This window comes from Pipistrellus hanaki, assembly GCF_964339955.1.
Source record: "Pipistrellus hanaki genome assembly, chromosome: 6".
NCBI lineage: Eukaryota > Metazoa > Chordata > Mammalia > Chiroptera > Vespertilionidae > Pipistrellus > Pipistrellus hanaki.
In genome coordinates, this window is record NC_140508.1 from 44,509,653 (window position 1) to 44,532,312 (window position 22,660).

General features: G+C 34.4%; 1 protein-coding gene across 2 annotated transcripts in view; it reads left to right on the forward strand.

Moving 5' to 3' along the window:
* The window catches only part of RELCH (RAB11 binding and LisH domain, coiled-coil and HEAT repeat containing), a 95,425-nt gene that overhangs the window by 50,181 nt on the left and 22,584 nt on the right, over window positions 1–22,660 (forward strand). For both annotated transcript variants that reach the window (XM_084888296.1, XM_084888297.1), the window contains exons 12-21: window positions 3,621–3,711; window positions 5,511–5,582; window positions 8,287–8,427; window positions 8,833–8,997; window positions 10,824–10,971; window positions 13,713–13,869; window positions 14,504–14,627; window positions 16,378–16,426; window positions 19,428–19,507; window positions 22,435–22,541. In XM_084888296.1, coding sequence (XP_084744422.1) covers window positions 3,621–3,711; window positions 5,511–5,582; window positions 8,287–8,427; window positions 8,833–8,997; window positions 10,824–10,971; window positions 13,713–13,869; window positions 14,504–14,627; window positions 16,378–16,426; window positions 19,428–19,507; window positions 22,435–22,541 — 1,134 coding nt within the window. The remainder of the gene's footprint in view (window positions 1–3,620; window positions 3,712–5,510; window positions 5,583–8,286; window positions 8,428–8,832; window positions 8,998–10,823; window positions 10,972–13,712; window positions 13,870–14,503; window positions 14,628–16,377; window positions 16,427–19,427; window positions 19,508–22,434; window positions 22,542–22,660) is intronic.

Consider the following 22,660-nt stretch of genomic DNA (forward strand, 5'->3'; position numbering starts at 1 on the left):
AACCTGGGACCTTTCAGTCCGCAGGCCGACGCTCTATCCACTGAGCTAAACCGGTTTCGGCTGGGCCAATTCTTTATAGCATCCATAATTGACACCACATTTTTAGCTTTGTCAAAAACTAGGCAAACAATCTCTGTCCTATGATTTCCACAAGTAGGAACAGCATTTATTTTTGCCATCACAGGAGATTGTTTCTAATGCTGTTAATAATCTGTAAGCCATCTGACCTTTTATTCTCAGCTATATTTCAAAACTATATTAACTTTTAGAATTCTGAATTTTCACTGTGCTAAGAAGTTTATTTTTAGGGCCTTAACATTTTTTCAACAAGTTTGTCCATCTCTAGTATAATGATGGTGCCTCAGAATTTAAAGTCATGTATACTTCTTACAAGTGTTCGAAACGCTTACATTTCACCAAAGATTATTTATTATAATTACCAAACAATTATGGAACCTATGTGTTATTTTAAGACACTAGTGGGGAGAAAGAACAATTATTGGGTATTAGAAAATTTTCATTGGGGAACAGGCAGCTCAAGTACTGTGTGTAAAGCCTGGTAATTTTTTTCCATTTTCCTTTTGTTCATTTTATTTGCCTTCCTAAACTAGAAGGAAATAAAAAGCAAAGTTGAGAAATCGGCATAGAAGACAATGAATATATATATTATATATATATATAAATATTATATACATATAACAAGTTAATATGTTAAGTATCCCTCCAACCGTCCAACTAGTCACTATGATACACACTGACCTCCAGGGGCCAGACAATACAGGAGCTACCATGATGCACACAGGCCATTTACAAAGAAATGGCACCGTAAACTTGATGCCCACAAAGCAACACTTGGCTTCTCCAAGTGGGACACAGGCCCTGCCACCATCCTATCCTGGGGCAACAGCCCACCAAATCATAGCTGACAGAGACCCCATGGCGCAAAATGAGGCCCACAGCCCAGCCCAGCCCGGAAACTGGCTGTGGGCACTGGGTAATGACATCATGTAGCAATGCCCAGCTTCCTCTCCCTAGCACCAGGCCATTTAATAATTAATGGCACTACAGACCTGGTGCCCACTAACTAACACTCAGCTTCTCCCAAGTAGAACACAGACCCCGCCACTGCCTCAGAGCGACACCTCACCAAATTGCAACCAATACTGCCAAAACTCCCTGAGGAGTCCTCAAAATGCGGACCACAGTCCAGCCCAGAAATAGTCATTGTGGGTGCTGGGTAATGACGTCACATAGTAATGCCCAACTTCCTCACCGTAGCGACTTCTTGGAAATTCTTCAGCCCAGGAACATACTTGCTTTTAACCAGGTGCAAATATTTCACTCTTGAACCAACTTTTGTGAAGCATTTTCCCGTGCCTCATCTCATTTGATCCTCACAGAAGTCCTAGAGTGGGTAGATAGGATACTCAGTAGATTCCTATTTTCATTAGCCAGAAAATGGAGATTTAGGAAGTTTAGAAATTTGACCCAATTGAAAAGAAGTAAGAAATGATGAGAAAAAATGATGAAAAAGGAAGTAAGAAATTTCTGTGGATTGAGAAAACCTGAAAAGGACTTCAGATTTTCTCACTGCACAGTATATAGTCAAACACTGGTGCAGTTAAATATTTTTTTTCTCCCTGCAAGATCTACGATAATAATCTGTTTGTGTTGATATTTATTGCTGTGTTTTTGACAATTACCTGAAAGAGAAGTTGGGGTGCTTCACTGGGCTGGAAAAAGTTTAGCTAAATCAGAAAGCAGGTCTTAATTAAGCAAGTTTATTCTATAGTTATAAAAGGCTAAGTTGAGTCGCACACTTCTATTAGAGAAAAAGGGTGAATGTGGGTATTAAAATATTTTTTCTAATTAATTTCCTTCAATGTGCATGAATCCATGCACTGGGCCACTAGTATAAATATAAGTGGGAATGAGGTTATTATAAAGTTGTGGTGAGAAGAAGTTGTAATATATAATGAAGATATACTGGCTCAACAGTTCTTTCATTTTATCCAGATGCTGTCATTAATTTCCTCAACATTGGAGTTATAGCTATTTTTGCTAAACTAAATAGAAATTTAAAATCATTCTCCTGTGTTAAATTGATGTTTTTGAGAAACAGCAGTGAGCAGTGTTTGGGCTCAATGTGCTGATTTTAAAGTTAATATGAATTAAACATTCTATTTTGGTTTTCTGAAAAGTTGGATACTTTAAACATCTATTTAAATCCCATCAGTTTTTACGTTTTGGTGTCTTAGATAATCAAAAGTGAAAAAACTGCCAATTCTTCACTTAAAGTTATTTTAAAATGGCACTTCATTCTAAAGAGAAAAATCTTATTTAAAGTTTTATACTCTTTAAGTTCAAGTTATTTATCTATTTTTCTGTAAAAAGATTACCTCATAAGAAAGTAGTTTCAAATAAACTCATTTTTATAATATAACTTTGCAGATCAGTTAATTTGGGTTCTCTGCTTCAGGGTCTCTTATAAAGCTGTAATCAAGGTATTGGCTGGAGATATAGTCATCTCAAGTCTTAACTGGGGAAGTATTTGCTTTAAAAAATATATATTTTATTGATTTTTTACAGAGAGGAAGAGAGAGGGATAGAGAGTTAGAAACATCAATGAGAGAGAATCATCGATCAGCTGCCTCTTGCACACCCCCTACTGGGGATGTGCCTTCAACCAAAGTACATGCCCTTGACCAGAATCGAACCTGGGACCTTTCAGTCTGCAGGCCGATACTCTATCCACTGAGCCAAACTGATTTCGGCAGGATTTGCTTCTAAGCTCACTCACATGATTGGCTGTTGGCAGGATTCGGTTTCTCATGGATTTTTGGACTGAGAGTCTCAGTTCCTCACTGGTTTTTGGTGAAAGGCTGCCTTCAATTCCTTGCCACAAAGGCCTCCAAAAGGCAGCATACTTCATCAAAGCATGCCAGTAAGAAGGCAACTAAGACACACACCAGATGGACACCATAGACTTTTGTAACCTAATCTCAGGAATCATATCCATCACTTTTGCCATTGTTCTTTCTATTAAAAGCAAATCCTTAAGTACAGTCTGCAACTCAAGGAAATTGGGATTACACAAAGATGTGGATGTCAGGAGATGGACATCATCAGGAGCCATGTTAGAAGCTATCTTCCGGTTATCTTTGGTGTAGTACCAAAAATTCTGATTAGATAAGTACAATTTTACTAATATGAATCCATAGTCTTTATCATAGAAATATTGTGGGAGGGGGGGGGGCTGGATAATCACTGATAGTTTTAGAGGCTAAAAACTGAAGTTCAGTAGGGGCTGAAGCATTGAACATACTAGAATACTCGCAGAATGTACATACAGAAAGTTAATTTAGAAGGTTATGAGTTTCAGCTTCACACCAATAGAGGGCCCTTCACAACATGTCTCACAGATGGTGTGTGGCCACTAGTAGGGGCACGCATCTTAAGGAACTCATTCTTGATGGAGTCTAGTCCATTGTTAGAAATGTCTATTTTGATTATACAAAATATTGTACTTCATGAGAATTTCAGAGCTGACTTGTTTTTACCGTTAGTCCTAGTTGTACTTTCTAAAGAAAAATGTTTTTATTTATTTGTGTTATTTTCAGGCAAATGATACTGACGGGTTGTGTGGCATTTGCACGTCATGTTGGACCAACGCGTGTAGAAGCTGAACTTTTACCACAGTGTTGGGAACAGGTAAATCTATTGGGTTTGCCCAAGGAGATTTGGCTTAGTGGCTAGGGCATCAGCCTGCTGCTTAAAAGGTCCCAGGTTCAATTCTGGTCAAGGGCACATGCCCTGGTAGTGGGCTTGATCCCCAGTAGGGGGCATGCAGGAGGCAGCCAATCAATGGTTCTCTCTCATCGCTGATGTTTCTATCTCTCCCTCGCCCTTCCTCTCCAAAATCAATGAAAATATATTTTAAAATAATAATAGTGTGCTTTGGAGTATTCATTCTCCCACCAAATATTTAAGAAAGACTAGTTCCAGGGCCGGGTACTGTTGTAGTGCTTTTGGATACAATGGGGAAATAAACACAAAGACATTGTTGTGATAAAGATAAGGGTAAACAGCCGAAACCGGTTTGGCTCAGTGGTAGAGCGTCGGTCTGCGGACTGAAAGGTCCCGGGTTCGATTCCGGTCAAGAGCATGTACTTTGGTTGCGGGCACATCCCCGGTGGGGGGTGTACAAGAGGCAGCCGGTCGATGTTTCTCTCTCATTGACGTTTCTAGCTCTCTATCTCTCTCCCTTCCTCTCTGTAAAAAATCAATAAAATATATTAAAAAAAAAAAAAAAAAAGATAAGGCTAAACAAATCAATGGTATAGTGTTTTGTAGTGTTACTAGAGGCCCAATGCATGAAAATTCATGCACTGGAAGGGGAGAGGATCCCTCATTCTGGCCTGCCCCCTCTCAAGTCTGGGAGCCCTCAGGAGTGGGAAGCGACCCAGCGATCAGGGGAAAGCGACGCACCCATCACACCTCTTCTGCTATGAGCACCACCATCTTTGTGAGGGTGTGAGAGTCAATTAGCATATTTCGTCTTTATTAGATAGGATAAGATATCCTATATAATAAAAGGCTAATATGCAAATCAACCAAACAGTGGGATGACCGGTCACTATAATGCGCACTGACCACAGGGGGCAGACACTCAACACAGGAACCTCCCCCTGGTGGTCAGTGTGCTCCCACAGGGTCAGTGCTGCTTAGCCAGAAGCTGGGCTCATGGCTGGTGGGCGCAGTGGTAGTGACGGAAGCCTCTTCTGCCTCAGCAATTTTTCACTTTTTAAGTTTTCACTTTTTAAGTTTAAGTTTTTAAGTACAATTCATATGCTGTATAATTTACCCATTCTACATGTACAATTCAGTGGATTTTAGTATATTCACAGAATTGTACAACTACCACCACAATAAAGGAAAAGAGGAGAGGGGAGGGCAGGAAGAGATTAACCAATGATCTTATGTGCATACTAGAGGCTCAGTGCACAGATTCATGCAACACTGGGGTCCCTCGGCCTGGCCTGCAGGGATCGGACCAAAACAGGCAGTCCAACATCCCCCAAGGGATCCTGGATTGCAAGAGAGCACAGGCCAAGGCCAAGGGACCCCATTGGTGCACGAATCTGTGCACTAGGCCTCTAGTATCTATATTATTTAGAAGCTGGGTTTTCCAAATATACCAATGTTTGTAGGGAAAGAGAAAGTTGTCCCCACCATCCTAAGGAAAGCCTAATCTTTGGCAAGCCCACAAGTAGACACCTTGGCAAATTTTCACCTTTGCTTTATCGTTTTTTTCTTTAACAGATAACACCTGTGACCTCATTTTTTAGTCTTTCTCTGATTCTCTTATTCCTGATCCAGGTATACACAGGGATTCCCAGAGTGGAAAAGAAAAGTTTTATTGTATTTTTAACAGGATTTATGGTGAAAAATAATGCTCTGTTGGAGGAAGAGAGAGTATGTTGTTTATGCTTGATGTGCTTTTTCTCTAGATTAATCACAAATACCCAGAAAGACGACTGCTTGTGGCAGAATCCTGTGGAGCTTTGGCACCTTACCTTCCTGTAAGAATTGTCATTTTCTTCTTCCAAATGTTTTTTCCTTTTAAATAATAGAGAAACCTTTTTGCAAGTGTCTTATACATTTAAATCCAAATTCTCCTTGGGCATGCTGTCCTAATAAAAGAAAAAGATGAATCAAAAAGAAAAGGGTTACATTGATATAATATAATTATTGATATAATATCGCATTGTAGAGAGGCACATTAGCCACTGATTTTGCATGAATGTAAATAAATTCAGTTGTATCAGCAGGTCTGAGGACTCTGAGGGGTCACTTGACATTCTTTCAAAGAGGTCCATCAAGAGAAAATAATTTTCATAATAATATTAAAACATATTTTGTCTTGTTCTCTATGTTGACATTTACACGGTTGGTGCAAAAGTTATAATGGGAAACAGTGCCAGTGCATTAACACTAATTAAGGCATTGACACCCAAATGTACTGGTAATGATTGTATTCCTCACCATTTTTAAAATCCACAGATACCCAAGCCAAGACTCCTGTCTTAAAGGGTCATTTTTGAAACTTGTTCTTTATAAAGTATACAACAGTGGAATTATACAATGAGCTATTTATGGAAGGAAGAGAAAGAATTTGTATAGTGATAACTCTGCATTTACTGTTAACAAACCCTTTAGTAAAGAGTGAGAAACCAATAGTCAAACAATTGTTTTCTAAAAAGTAAAATTTAATGTTTTTTTGTTAAGAAAAATATGGAAAGGAAAAAGAGTAGTCCGTAGTGTTGATCAGTAACAATATATTTTTGTTGTTAAAAATAGTTATGCAGTATAGAAAAAAATAAAATGAAAATAAAAGACCCTAGTCATCTTCTCCAGAGATATCTATCTAGTGTTAATACTTTATAATTATTACTTACAGAAAATATTTATGCTTTTACCAGCTTTATAATTTTTATATTCTTTAAAGTTTTCTTATCCAAAATTAATTATATAATATAAAGTGTTCTGTATCCCCAATAGTAAACTCTATTTATAGGTTTTTGCTAGGGTATCTGTGCATTTTAAAAATTTATCATACTGTTAATAACTCTGCATCTTGCTGCTTTCAGCATTTGCATTTTTTATTTTGACAGTGTTAAATTGACCCCAAGCAAGATAGCATAGATTCATACTCCTATCAACAGTACCTTGGAGTTATTCACCAGGAACTAGGCATAATGAAAAATTTTTTTAAAAAGAAAAGAAAAATTTTTAATGTTTATCTTATAGGAAAAAACTGTTATATTATTGTGATAAGTCATATAGATAGTTATATTTGAGTGAGTTTGAGCATTCTATTATTTATAGTTTCAAGATAAAGGTGAACAATCACATGCTTGCAAAGGATAAGGAAGCTGTTCCACACTGCTCCTAATATTAGAATGCTAAGCAGTATTAATAATAGACTTAAGTTTCCTCCATGGATCTGCACTGGCCTTATATCACATTGTAACTGGTCATGTAAAATCTCAGTGTGTTCAGTAACACCTCTTGACTTGTCCTGTGAGTTTCCTGGGGCATCCTGAAACTAAATGCCACAGTTGACCTCAGCCTAGATCAGTATGAAGCACATACCCTCTGTCCCATTGCCCATGCTGATACTAAATAAAAAGCTAAGTTTAAACCAATATTTAGATTAATATTGGGAGTGGGGACAATTTTTAGCCTAAAGGATAAATAAACAAGGCTATACCTGAAGGCATATTCACCAACCTCAATGGGACTAAAATTTGCTAAAATTCCATATATTTTTGTTTCTAAAAAGTCAAAACAAAAACTAAGTCATTTAAAAATGTCAGACTTTGCTCTGCATACCAAATCACACTGTAAATTTATGGAAATGGTCATATCTTTTATTGTTATTTTATTCTAACCATTATATGTAAAAAGAACCTGAACAAGTTTAGGTTTAAAGAATTGTTGTAAATCGATCAAGTTACAATAATGGTACAAAGAAGGGAAGGGAAGGCAAGACTTTGTATAGTGATAACTTCATTCTATCTTCAGCCATTAATTAGGCTAAACAATTAACATTTTTTAACTGTGAGGAAAAAATTATGTGAAATTAAGACACAGCAGTGGTTGGCATTATATTAAATAGTAGCATCTGAGAATAGCAATGCAATTCTTGTTAAAGTACTTTTCCAGTTTACTCTCATATTTAACTATCCTGTTTGAATTTTTTTCTGTTCTTTAAAAATAGGAACACAAGGATTTTAAAATGTTTCCACATTCCCTACGCCAGGCAAATGCTTTAATTGCCAGAGTGATTTTTGTAACGCTCCTGTTATAACTTTCAACACTTTTCTCTGAGTTGAATAGGTAGTGATAGAAGACTCATTGTCCATTTATAGCAGAGTGTTGACTTTGGTGATTTGCCAGAAATGCCTGATACAATGTGCTCTAAGGGTTTGCATTATTTAGCAAAGATATAAAATATGCTGGGAGATGAATAGTACTAAATTCAGGATAGATGCTGCTACCTTTAGAGCTGGAGATTTGAAAAAGATGAGAGAGGGTAGAGGAGAGTGATACTTTAGCTCTACTCGTAATGTTCTATCTCTTTGAAAAATGAAGACTTGAAACAAACATAGGAAAATGTTAATATATATTGAATTTGCATTTTGAATATGTGGATATCTGTCATTCTCCCTATTTTTCTGCTGCTGATGTAAGTAAATAGCAAAAACCTCTTTTTATTTTCAGAAAGAAATTCGTAGCTCCTTGGTTCTTTCAATGTTGCAACAAATGTTAATGGAAGATAAGGCAGATTTGGTAAGGGAAGCTGTGATCAAAAGCCTCGGTATCATTATGGGATACATTGATGATCCAGACAAATATCAGCAGGTGTGTTTTTCAGATTGAACCCATTTACTTTATTTTAAAATTCCAGATAATATTTCAAATCTGATTCAGATACTCTGTAATCTATAGTAGTGAGGGCAATTATGTCCACTATAACCAGCCTGGTTTCAGTTCTGCAATTCAGAAGAAAGAATGCTGTGATTCGTTTATACAGGAAACCGGCAACAAGCATGCATGTTTACCACCTCTCTCCTCAATTTATACATGGCATTTCCTTTAAAGAAAATGGGAAGGGTGGGATTATGGATGGCTTTCTTTCTTTAAATGTTCCCTAAATGTACTGCAATGTGTACTTATTACTTTTTATCGAGTTATTTTTTTAAGTTTATTCTTTTTTAAAAAAAATCTACATTTTGCCTGCTTTGTTTTTTGTTGTTGTTTTGGCAGGGTTTTGAATTGTTGCTGTCAGCCTTGGGTGATCCCTCAGAAAGAGTAGTTAGTGCAACACATCAAGTATTTTTACCAGCTTATGCTGCCTGGACTACAGAACTTGGAAATTTACAGTCTCATCTTATACCTACATTGCTGAGCAAGATTGAAAAACTTCTCAGGGTAATCATTCTCTTTGTTTATGTAGTTTATAGAAATTTAAAAGGTGTGTTCTAAAGCATCTTAATATAATCTTGGAAAGCAAAGACAGAAAGTACCACTTAGCTGAACATTCTAATAAATTACCAGTTAAAGATTCTGTTGGACTGGAGCCTGGGGAGATTTGAGGAAGTTCTGCTCTGCTAAAGCTAGAGGAGAGAAGACATGATCTGAGTTTGCTAATACGTGATTCAGAAAGCTGGCTCTTCCTATTCTTTTCTGAAGACTGAAAATATTTTAAAGGAAAAAGTCCAGTCCCAAAATGCAGAGATAACTAAAATATGAGTCTCTGGAGCTTTCTTCTTCACATAATGGCAAAATGCTTTAACTGTGTTTATTACACTGCAGTTGTTCATTTCCTCACCTTTTAAAATGAACTTTTCATTTTTTCCAAGTAATATAATTGAAAAGTTGAAATAATAGAAACTCTTTTATCTATTTTTTATACTAAAAGTTTATATTGAAGTCTAGAAAAAAAACAAGTATTTCTTTAATGCATATCATATGCTATTAAGTTATATACTTTATATGTACAATACTAGTGGCCCAGGGCGTGACATTTGTGCACATTAAAAGGGAATTAATTAGAGGGAATATTTTAATATTGCTATTTTCCCTTTCTCTATAATAGAAGTGTCAGAGATGAAAGAAAATTAATAAAATGTATATGAAAATTTCCCTCTGTCAGAGTTTGGGGCGTGCTCCGGGATCCAGAGTCAAGTCCCCGCCCACCCACGTACTCCTTGAAATCTTGCAAGACCCAGCTGGCCCCACCCCCATCAAGCCCCACAGGGTAGGGGGCGCAGCCTCAGGTCCCCTATCAAACCCTGCTGGGTGGGAGGGCGGGGGGCGCAGTCTCAGGTTCCCTGGTCCGGCCTCAGGTCCTCAGGCCCCGGTGCGAAGGCACGACGACCATTTGCATATTATCTCTTTATTATATAGGATAATATTTCATTCCCATAGCTCTTTGAATTGTATTTTGGTTTTTGTGAGGAAACTAGGTGTTTAAGTAACTTGTGTTACACAGCTGTAAAATGACAGAACAAGGATCTAATAGACATCTTTGACTTCCAACTCTTGCCCTTTCTACCCCCAAATTTTAAAGGATCTATAAAGGCTCTTACATAAAGCATTATAACTGCTATGTAGGTGAATATATAAATGTACATATAATTTAAAATCAAACTTTTTCCTGTAAATTCTGAATGAGTATTAAAGCAAAACTATAAACAACTAGAGTGAAATATTTGGTTAAATATTATATACTGAACCTCCTTACTCTTTTTTTCTTTCTGTTATCTCTTTTTTTCTTTTTGAAATTTCTTCTATGTGTTCACTTGTTTTAAAATGCTTTCAATGCTGTCAAATACAGATGTCACTGAATTTTATAGTAAGTAGGAGAGGGAAAGTAGCAAGCACTGCTGTAGGTTTATCCATTGAGCATTGAAAATGATTCCTGTGGCTCACTTTAGTTTCTTTATACAGTCTTAATGAAAAAAATAAATAAGACCCTCTTTTAAGAAAAAAAACTGTAAGAGAAAATCATACTAATAGAAATGATTAATGTTCACCCTAAAGTTTTCCATGTAAAAGATTCTGTTACTTCTATGCTTTTTCATACTTTCACATACTTAGAGAAATTATGATTAGTGGACCTCTCCATTAGATGTTATGCTATGAATCTAGTATACAGGTCCTTAAATGTTTTATTATTTGCCACAGAAAGGAAGAGCATCATAAATATGTAATTTCAAAAGACTAAAATGAGCTTTCCCCTCCTTATGTTTCAGGAAGGCGAACATGGGCTGGATGAACATAAGCTCCACATGTATCTTTCTGCCTTGCAGTCCTTGATCCCATCTCTCTTTGCATTCGTGCTGCAGAATGCCCCTTTCTCCAGCAAAGCCAAGCTTCATGGTGAAGTGCCACAGATAGAAGGTACTAAACCGAAATTGTGGAAGGGAGATGCAGGGTATTAATAGCTTCACTCCCCAAAGAATTGCTTTTGACTAAAATTTTTAAAATCACTTTATATGGCAGAATACTTACTAAAATGTATTATAAGGTTGTGTGGAATTTGCGGTCATATGTCTTCATCTTTTATGGATAAGCTTCATGGTATTATGTTATACTTTTTATTCATAATCTATAATCCTTTTATAACCTTTTTTTGGTGACTGAAATAAGTATTTTCTTTTATTAATAGAGCTGAATCAATAAAAATATCTACTTAATACTGCCAGTTTATGTTTGAGTGCCAGTTTATGAAGCTTTTGATTTCCATTTTCTTTATCTTTTTTCTTCCCCAGCTGTTTCATCTCATTTATTTTTTAAAAAAATATATTTTATTGATTTTTTACAGAGAGGAAGGAGAGAGGGATAGAGAGCTAGAAACATGGATGAGAGAGACATCGATCAGCTGCCTCCCACACACTCCCCACCGGGGATGTGCCCGCAACCAAGGTACATGCCCTTGACCGGAATCGAACCTGGGACCTTTCAGTTCGCAGTCCGACGCTCTATCCACTGAGCCAAACCGGTTTCGGCTGTTTCATCTTATTTAGGGAAAAGAAAATGTGTTACTCTTTCCTACTATGTCCTTGTAAAGAATGTAAGCATATGCAGCAGAATTCTCTCTTTTTTTTCCCCCCAAAGAAGGAATATGATCTGTTTTCAGAAATATGTGAAATTGATAGCAAAAGCCAGTATTTTCTTATCTGTGTCCAGCTAATGAGTAAGTGACCTTTGATCAATGGCACTAATTAACCCCACTGCACCTATCCTCCAGGCTAAATGGTTATAGACAGCTATTACTATTTATGAGCTCCTTCTCAGCTTTTTCAGATTTGTGAAATTATCAATGTTTCTTACTGCCTTCTGATAGACAGAAGAATGTAACATTGAGATTAGCAACAGACTCTTAAACTTTTTTATTTTTTTATTTTTTTAATTAAATTATTATCTATGTACATATCTTACCATTGCCCCCTCTTAAACTTTTTTAGAATTGAACTTTTCAGATTAACAAGAAAGTGTGGGTTACCTATATTCTTACAGATATAATGAAGTGTGTCCGACGATACAGAAAACACAACATAAAAATAGTGTATGCTATTGGAATGTCAGTTTTACTTGGAAAATTGAGAATGAATAGAGTAGATTTGAATATATTTAAGTGATATTATTGAGGATGGAAATTCAAACTTTTAAGACTAGTCTTCCTAAGGCACTCACAGCTGGCCTTTTCAGGTTCTGCCCCTCACTCAGTAAGGCAGTTCATCTGCTTAGGGACTTTCCTGTCCTTTTAATTTCCTCTTTTTCTTTCTCTCTACAGTAAGTCTTGACTATATCTGTTTTACTTTTCATTGTTCCATTATTTTCCAATAATTTGTCACTTTTTTAAGGAATAACATTCCATTGTATTATAACAGATTGTAACCAATGGTTTGAAATTATATCAAATGTCCTTTGACATGATGTAAAAATATGAAGTACAAATATTACTCACCAAGTCTAATTGATTCCTGGGTTGAGGTCCTGAAAATTAAAGCAGAGACCTCAGATAGTGAGGAATACCATGTTACTCAAACTATTTGTTTGTGTATTACAGTAGCAAATGGGAGAGTTCAGCTAGCAAGGGATAAACTTTATCTGTACGTAATGTATTGTTGGAAACCTTGCACACCATAGACAGATAACAATATCTTACTATTGCCTTTGAGCATCTTAAAAATTAAGTGTATGTCATGTTTTCTTAATTTTAATTATCATGAACCATTGGTATGTTTTGAGAAAATGCTGCACCCTTATTTGTATCTTTATTGGGTGTCAGCCTCTGTGCAGGAGTTGCTGGGCCATTAGGACTTTCTGACCAACAGTTAATGAGCTGTTGGCATGTGTTACTCACTAACCATTCAAGAAGTGTTTTCTTAATAACCTGGGATCTATTTATGATCTATAAGATCAACCCAAAAGTCCAAACTTTAAAATAGACTAGTGTATATTCATGTTTTATTTACATAATTTTAAAAGTATATACATAAGACCCTAGTTATAATATTTATAGTACATTATGCCTTATTTTACTGGTTATTGGTTTTAGTACTTTATATTAACTTAATGTTTATCAAATATTGAAATTTTTTTAAACAAAGCATTTAGTAATAGAGATTAAATACTTATGAAATCGGTTCAGCTGAAGCTTTAATATATTTTATATTATTATTCTCTGGTATTAAACAATTTTTTCCCTGCTATTAACCTATTAATTTATTACTCCCCAAAGGAAGCATCTTATCATATTTACTATTCCTTTGGCATAAACAATCTGGTGGAATTACAAGTATTTCTATCTTTTATACCAAATTTAAATCCCTATTTAGCTAAGATCTTATCACTGGTCCAATTTTAATTTAACCTAAAGTGAAATTTTACTCATTAGCAAACTAACTCATTACAATATTCATTTATAATTATTTTGTTTCATAAAGTCTTAACTTTGAGATTAAAAAGTGTGACTAAAATTTTTATCTAAAAATGATTTCATTAATTTATCTTAGTGAAGTTTATAATAAGCCAAATAAAATTAGGAGGTAGAACTTTATTTTCCTTTTGACAGAATAGCTAACTTCCCAAACTGCCATTTTCTGCATGATGTATTTTGCTTTTATTATTTGTAGTGACACGGTTCCCCCGGCCTATATCACCCCTTCAAGACGTGTCTACTATTATTGGAAGTCGTGAACAATTGGCAGTGCTACTACAACTTTATGATTACCAGCTGGAACACGAGGGTACCACAGGCTGGGAGAGTTTACTGTGGGTTGTCAATCAATTGTAAGTTCCCACCTTCAAAATCATTTGGTTAAAACTCATTCAGTTGATTGAAAGATAGCTTACTATATTTAGCTTGGCCCTTTTGTTATAGAAAATATAACAAAATATAAAAAAATAGAACAAAATCTAACTTGGCAGCATCTCTGGTAAACTTGTTTAGGAGAGGAGATTTACACCACTGGATGGGTAGTGATTTATATACAAAGATAGTGCTACTGTGTTATATCAAAAGAATCTGTCTTCTGCCTTGGTGATTAATGGTGATGATGGATTTTAAACTACATCCAGACTTCTCATTTTTGAGGCTAAAATGGATGCCACAGTAGCAAACTTCTTATGTGAAGCATTAAAATTCATTGATTTGAGTCTCAAACATTTACTCCATATTCAGAATTCTACCAGAGTTCCATATATTTTATGATAAGCAGTTAAATTTTATTTTAAGAAGTTTATAGAGTAGAATGAAAACGTTAGACCTTTTCATAGGGTCTCAAACAACTCCTTTGTTTTCCAACTTTACTGTCTATGAAAACCAAAACAGCAGAGGTTGTAAGATTGCATTGTTTCAGAAATTGGCAAGGAAACAGTAATTTATATGTATCCCCTGCCTATTTTTCTTTCCTTTCATATTCAGGTTGCCACAACTTATAGAAATAGTTGGCAAAATTAATGTTACTTCAACTGCCTGTGTCCATGAATTCTCCAGATTTTTCTGGCGCCTTTGCCGGACATTTGGCAAAATTTTTACAAACACTAAGGTAAAAACTTGTATTCCATATTTTCTTATATGCAAGATCCATAAAAATGTAATGTGTTAATTAATGCTATAAAAGAGTAAATAAGAGCATGAGCCCTTCCTGTAGTCTAAGTATCTTTTAATATCTTAGAAAATTATGATAGTAAAAAACAATTCTAGTTGGTAATATCCTTATCTTTACATCTGATTTTCAGAAGATGATTTAGCCTAAACTTAGTTTGTATCCAGATTTGGATAAAATATCTACTCACTGTTTCAGCATAGAAAGTATCAATCCTTTGAATATGCTTCTGACCTACCACAGATATTGAAAACAATTATTTGCTCAGTACACTTTAGTCAAAATCTCAGGTGATTATAGAACCAAAGCACCTTAGATAGGAAACGTTGTGGAAAGCAGCTCATAGACTAGCATGGAAACTTAAGATAAATGCTGCAGTTTTCAGCCTCTAACAAAAGTAACTTTTGTCACATTTGCTTACCCAGGTTATTTTGTAGTTTTAGTTATTAAAATGTCCATGTCCTTAGATATAAATTTCTTCTTTAATCCTGTTAATCCACTTTTCTTCATGGGATATTATTAAGCAAATTCTTTAGAGACCTAATAAAAACAAAAATATGAAGTAGCTATAATCAAATGTTAATCAAGACATTTAAAAGGTAAGAATTTTGTGCAGCTCTTTCCTATTAAATATGTCGTTTCTGAAACATTAAAGCAAAAACGGTTTGGTATAGTTGACTGGACAAAATTCAGAAAATTAGTTATGTCCCTGTTTTGTTTGTGACCTATAATAATTTATCTGGCCTTAGTCTTTTCATGTGTGAAATGAAGAATTTGCTTCAGTATCTTTTCATTTATAGAACTGTAGATTAATCTTTAAACAGGGGTCTTCATCTCAGTTTAACCTGAATGTGTGAATTAATGCTTGACCTGCCAATAAGAGGGGAAAACCAGACCTTGATGTTACTGTAGAATAAACAAGATTATTTTATATTTTTCACTAGAATCTAATTATCAAATATAATTTGATTTTACTGTTGTCAATAGTGACAAAAACTGTTTGGCATCTCCAAAGAAATAATTACTTTTTTTTTTTTTAACAAAAGCAAGTAAAAGTCTACTTTAGCGACCTGAAAACTGAAATCAGTGATAATGTTAATAATAAAATATTGAAACAATCATTAGTTCTAACTTAAAATATTTCATTGAAATTCAGTATTTGATGTTTACATTTTAATTTCAAGGAATTTTAAATAAAAGACTAATTTAAACAGATGAATATCACATGATGAGTATGTTACTTGTTGCATATCCTGAATGAATGATATGCAACAAGTAACATTCATTCCTTCTAAGTAGAGCAAATGTTTTGTTCAGTAATTTTGATCATATAATATCTATCTAAATAGCCCTTCTATCATCAGTTTCAATTTAGGAGGTGGTAATTTCAAGCTTTTAAAATTATCTTGGAAATTAGTTTAGTGAAGTAAACTAAAGGTTCTTCAGGAAACACTTGCTGACCTGAATTGATTTTATAAATACGTATTTTATCTCTTAAAGTATTATTTTTAGTAACTTGACTGTTCTTTTATCCTAAACCTGTTAAAAATGATTACATTTCTGAACACTTGAATGAATGGTCTATAAAGCAAAATAAATAAATATATAGTAGTATTAAACATCATTTATTTACTCATCAACTGATCCATGAACCTGAGACTTTTTTGGGTCTTTTCTTTGGATTGCTTAGGTAAAACCTCAGTTCCAGGAGATTCTAAGACTATCTGAAGAAAACATTGGTAAGTTTGTATTAATTTTAGAAACAATTGGATCTCTTTATTCAGAAAAAGTACTATATTTATTATATACAAATTGTATAAATGAACTATCTAGTACAATTGAAAAGGAAAATTTATAGTATGGAGCTCTTCCTTTTACAACTGTGTGACATTTATTTATTTATTTATTTATTTATTTATTTATTTATTTTAATATATTTTATTGATTTTGTACAGAGAGGAAGGGAGAGAGATAGAGAGTTAGAAACATCGATGAGAGAGAGTCATCAATCAGCTGCCTCTTGCACACCCCCTATTGGGGATATGCCCGCAACCAAGGTACATGCCCTTGACAGCAATCGAACCCGGGACCCTTCAGTCCCCAAACCGACGCTCTATCCATTGAGCCAAACCGGTCCTGGCAACAACTGTGTGACATTTAATATCCTCCTCATGAGGTGCTAGTGAAATTAATCTGATATTTTAAAGAAACCACAGGCTTAAATGGATAGCTCCAGCCCTTCTGTTGATAGTTTTCAACTCACCTTTCTTAAGAAGTCTAGTTGTAGCACTGTTGGCCTAGTAACTTGTTCATGTGTGAATCTTACATCCCTATGTATTTTTCTAGTTTTTAGGAATAAATTATGGAAAATGTTAGGGGAAAAATATGTATAGTATAGTGCTCCTTCCCTTTTTTCAAATGTACACATCAGCACTTTTCAACCTTTAAAAAAAAAAGTATTGATTTTAGAGAGGAAGGGAGAGGGAATGGGAGAAACATCAGTCAGCTGCCTCTTGCACACCCTCTTCTGGGGGTCAACTCCACAACCAAAAAATGTACCCTGACAGGGAATCAAACCAGCGACCTCTTGGTGGACCAAACAATGCTGAACCAACTGAACCACATCATCCAGGGTTTCAAACTATTTCATCTTATGGCACAAATAAATTAATTATTAAAATTCTGCAGCACATCTAAAAAAATATTGTTTTGCCAGTCTGACACACACACACACACACACACACACAAAAAAAATAAATAAATAAATAAATAAAATAGGTGTAATTTTGATTTAAGCGAGATCTCTGCTATTGTTGTGTTGGCTGTTGTCATTTTTTTTATTTGACAACCTAAGTAAAAGAAATCAGTGCCTCTGACCAAATAGTCAGGTATTGCTGTCTTAAATTTTTTTGTGGCACACTGGTTGAAAATCACTAATAGTTGGTATTATCTTTTAGTTAATTATTAATTCTGATGATAAATTAATGAAGAATATTTACACATTTTAGAAACAGCTTTTATAATTATTAGTTATCTGTAAGTGTTTAGCTGTTCACATAAGAAGTGGGTTACTAACTCCTGTGTATAGAGTACATACTTATAAATTTAACTTATGTTCCCCGCCTCAGATTTACCTCTAAACTACCATAGTCTTACTCAAGTAATGTCAATATTCCCGTAAAGAAAAATAAATTACTCTTACCAAGATAATAAATAAATCTCAAATACTAGTTGATAATGAATTTTGAACTTTCTTTTATGCTAAAATTCCTTTAGAGAAGTCAGGTAAGATACCTTTTCAACTCAGTTTGTTTCTGAAGAGAATGTAAAACCATATAAAAATAGGAAAAAATATTTTTAGTACATAAAAGTAAATATAAAGCATTCCAAACAGTGCCTAAAGGTCAATAACCAAGAGCAAGCTATCGGTGTTATAAACAATAACTGTCATATCACCTCTAGAACCTTTCTTTGAAATCATCTACAGGTGCTACATTTTAAAAACAATCTCACTTTACAGTAGTCACAAGGCATTCTCCTGTGGTTGGGTGATTCTCTATTTCCCGTCTTTAATTCGCCTGATTCCTGGCTGAAAATCCCTATGGACTAGACGCAGGGGTCCTCAAACTTTTTAAAGTGGGGGCCAGATCACGGTCCCTCAGAGAGCTGGAGGGCCGGACTATATGAACTACTAATTCCTACTGTAACACCTCGGCTGCGCTCACTGCCCAAAAAACCTGGCGGGCCGGATCAGACTCCTGCGGCCCGCGGGCCGTAGTTTGAAGACCCCTGGTAGAGGATGCAGGAGGGGCTCTGGAATAGGCCAGTACTGGATACTAGGTAGAATCTCATATCTAGAAGCAGATTAAATAATACACATCTAGGCGCCTCCTTTAAGCTGAGTGCCTTTACATTTCATTGAATACTACAGATTGAAAGCCTACAAATTTATGAAGAACTGTTTATATGAGTACTTGGGAGGTTCTTAAAGAAAACTCTTGATTTCTGATTATGGAAATGAGTATAGCATCTCATTTTGGTTATTTAAGTTTTTCCCCATCTATCAAAATGTTTATGCTAATGATATAAGTACAACCAATGGACACAAAACTCTGGGGAGGGAGGGTATGTATAGGGGGGGCAATGTTGAAATATGTACACAGATAATAATTTAATAAAAATAAATTAATTAAATAATAATAATAATAATAATAGAGGGTAACTAAATTTTTTTTTCTTAAAGAAAAAAGTACCAACTAGAGCCAGGCTGGTATGGCTCAGTGGTTGAGCATTGACCCAGGCACCAAGAGGTTGCCAGTTCGAGCCAAAACCGGTTTGGCTCAGTAGATAGAGCATCAGTCTGCGGACTGAAAGGTCTCAGGTTCGATTCCGGTCAAGGGCATGTACGTTGGTTGCGGGCACATCCACAGTAGGGAGTGTGCAAGAGGCAGCTGATTGATGATTCTCTCTCGTCGATGTTTCTACTCTCTCTTCCTCTCTGTAAAAAAAAAAATCAATAAAATAGATTTTTTTAAAAATGTTTATGCTAATGAATCTGTAAAAAGTAGTAAGTTACATTTTATAACTCTCAGTTAATATATTTTAATCAAAATTATTTTTCAAAGTAATGATATTGTAAGCCTTGTAACCAGTTGTAACTTTAAATATAATTAACATTGTGACTTTTTGCTTTGCTTTTAAAATATACTAGAATTTTAAAAATTATTTTCATAATTTTAGATTCCTCAGCTGGAAATGGGGTCCTCACTAAAGCTACCGTCCCCATTTATGCAACAGGAGTTCTTACGTGTTATATTCAGGTAAGGGCAAAATCCTTTTACTGGAAAATGTAGAAGTACTTTCTATTAGTTACTTAATATTAGTATGTCTTTTTAAATGTGTATAGGTGAAATGTTATCCATAAAGGAAAACAAAGCATTTATTCATTTTATTCGATTTATTATTTATAGTGGGAGAGCATATTTGAATAAGTCTCAGAGTAAAATCTCTATTGAATAAAAATTTAGAAATTGTGTTCTTTATACTTTGTTAGAAGTGTAAAATTGCACTTATTTAGCAGTTTCCTTCTGTTGAATTTTCAAAACAAAGGAACCACAAATTAGGTAAAGCAAACTAGAAAATGCTATAGAATACTGTACTCTCATCAGTTTTATCAAAGTATTTTTTATCAGCCCAGCCCAGATTTAAGAGGAGAGACCTAAACAAGGACATGAACCAGAAGGTGTGGTTCATTGGGTGTCACCAATATAACAGACTACTTAACATTGTTTTAAGTTAATAACACACACATGATGTGTACTAAGGCATATCAGTCATTTTTAAATGTGAAGCAAGTTCCACTAGTAAGGTGAAAATATTGACTCAGGATAAAAGCATTTTGGGAAATTAGAATGTGAGAATCAAAAAGGAAAATCTTTTCTCCTGAATTTTCTTTCATTTTTTTAATAACATTTATTTTGCTGTTTGAATTCAAAGTACAGTAATTTATATTTATTACACTCTTCTTCCAAAATAGATATGAACCATCTTATAATATTAAAATATAGTTCTACATCATCTGCATAATACCTTGCAATAGAAGCTCCAGTTCTGTTAAAGTAGCACAGTATTTTTTTTTAAATTTTTTTTCTTTTTTTCTTTTTTTTTTTTTTTTAGAGAGAGAGAGAGAGAGAGAGGAATGGAGAGGGAGAGAGAGATAGAAACATCAATGATGTGAGAGAATCATGGATCGGCTGCTTCTTGCATACAACCTGGGCATGTGCCCTGACTGGAATTGAACCCTGACTGTGACCTCCTGGTTCATAGGTTGACGCTCAACCACTGAGCCATGCCAGCTGGCCAGTATTGTTTTCAACTTTCCTTTTCTACACTAGTTCTTAGACTACCTCATAATGTGGTCTTTCTTCCTGTCCTTAAATTCATAGAGATTTAGTCTTAGCACATGCCAGGCACAATTGTACGAATACCATTCTCCTCTCTGTTTAATTTTGGAAGCTGTTTCAGCATAATAAGTGTGATGTCAATATTTTTCTCTCTCTTGTTTAACCACCACAAGTTTGTATGTTGATTTTGACCATAAATAGTGTTTTAAAGCATAATAAAGTACCAAGTATAAGGTTTGCCTCAGAGTAAGTAGGCCCTTAGTAGATTTGTTGAATAAATGAATAAGGATATATCTTTTGAGTCACTATATGAAGTCCAGATATCTGAAGAGATAACTTCTTAGTTTGTTTAAAAAAAAAAAAAAAAAAAAGTAATTGAGGTAGCTATCATAGATTGCCAGTGTTACTTGTTTTAGGAAGCACATACCAGCAGTTAATATTTTTGTTACTAAAGAAAATTTTCTGTTAGGGTAATTCACTGCCCTTTTGCTTTGGTTAACAAAAACTATTTTGAATCAAATACATAAACAGTATAGCTTGTTTTGAGTTTTTAAAAATGAGAAATAGGATTGTAGTAAATTTCAAATTAAAAAATCCATGCTCACTTAGAGTTGTAGTTCATAACTCTTATTTCACTCAACTTTTTCAGTTCATTTAACAAATTTATGTATACTTTTTGCTTGACATAGGAAAGTAAAAATGAGTGAAAACACTATTTTAATGTAGCTCTAATGCTGATTTGTCAGTCTAAACTTTTCACTAAGTAGACTGTTGTGATCTAAAACTGACATCCAACTTTATTCATGCTGGTCATTACTTTTATTGATTCTTTATCACTACCTCATTCTAAATTTGTCTACTGTGTAGAAAAAAACCAGTAGGTGATAATCTAGTCTTCCTCTGGAATCTGTTTATTGTTGATTTATTATATCCCTAATGACAAAAAAAAAATGGTATCCCTAATGACAAAAAACTTGACTTTAATTTATTATATATTTTCTGATAGAATATCAAATCCCCTTTCCTTTCAGATTCAGGTTAATTTAACATATAGTTGTGTGTGTTTTTTTAATATTCTTTGTTTAGTAGACTTGCTTTTTAAAAAAATGTGTTTATTAATACAGTGCTGTGTAAGAAAAAATACAAATATTTTCTGATTATTAAAATAATAGTTAAAGTTTTAAAAAATATAGATTATTTTTCAATCAAGGACGCAACTATTTTTTTTCAGAACACAACTATATTTCATCAAGCATGCAGTTTCTCACCACTAAGATGTTGCAAATATAATTTCTTGCAAATCGATTTTCTACTATTAGGGGGTAGCTGTTTTAGTAGTTTATATTTAAGTATTTAGAGTTAAAATTAATGGGAACTAAAATTGGAAAAATAAATTTTAATGAGAGAATATACCTTTTTATGTTCTAAACCCAGATTGTGTAATAAAACTTTCTGCATTATGAAACTAGTCTATATTTCAGCTACCCAATAAGTTAGCTGCTATCCACATGTGGCTATTAAGCTCTTGAATTGTAGCCAATACAACTAAGTCACTGAATTCCTTCTTTCACTTAATTTTTAATTTAAATTTAAATATGAATAATCACATGTGGTGGGTGGCTACCACATTGGACAGCACAGATCTAAAACTTTGAAGTAAGATAGTCTTTGTCTTCCTAGCACTATATTATAGATATGCTTAATAAATACTTTTTAATTAAAATGCTTCCAAATTAGTATATTTTCCCTTTATTTGGTAAATTTTTCTAATGAGAGATAATAAATTATGGTTTTAATTGTACTTGATTGCTTGGAAATTTATTATCAGTCTTTTTCCTCTGTAGGAAGAAGACAGGAAACTGTTAGTTGGATTCTTAGAAGATGTAATGACCCTGCTTTCATTGTCTCATGCTCCTCTTGATAGCCTGAAGGCTTCTTTTGTGGAACTGGGGTAAAAATAATAGCTTACTGTTTTTTAAAAGCCATATACAATTTTTACATTGGATTTATAGAATATATATTTTCAGTCTAAAAAGATTGATATGTACATCAATCAGCTCTCTTGGTTTT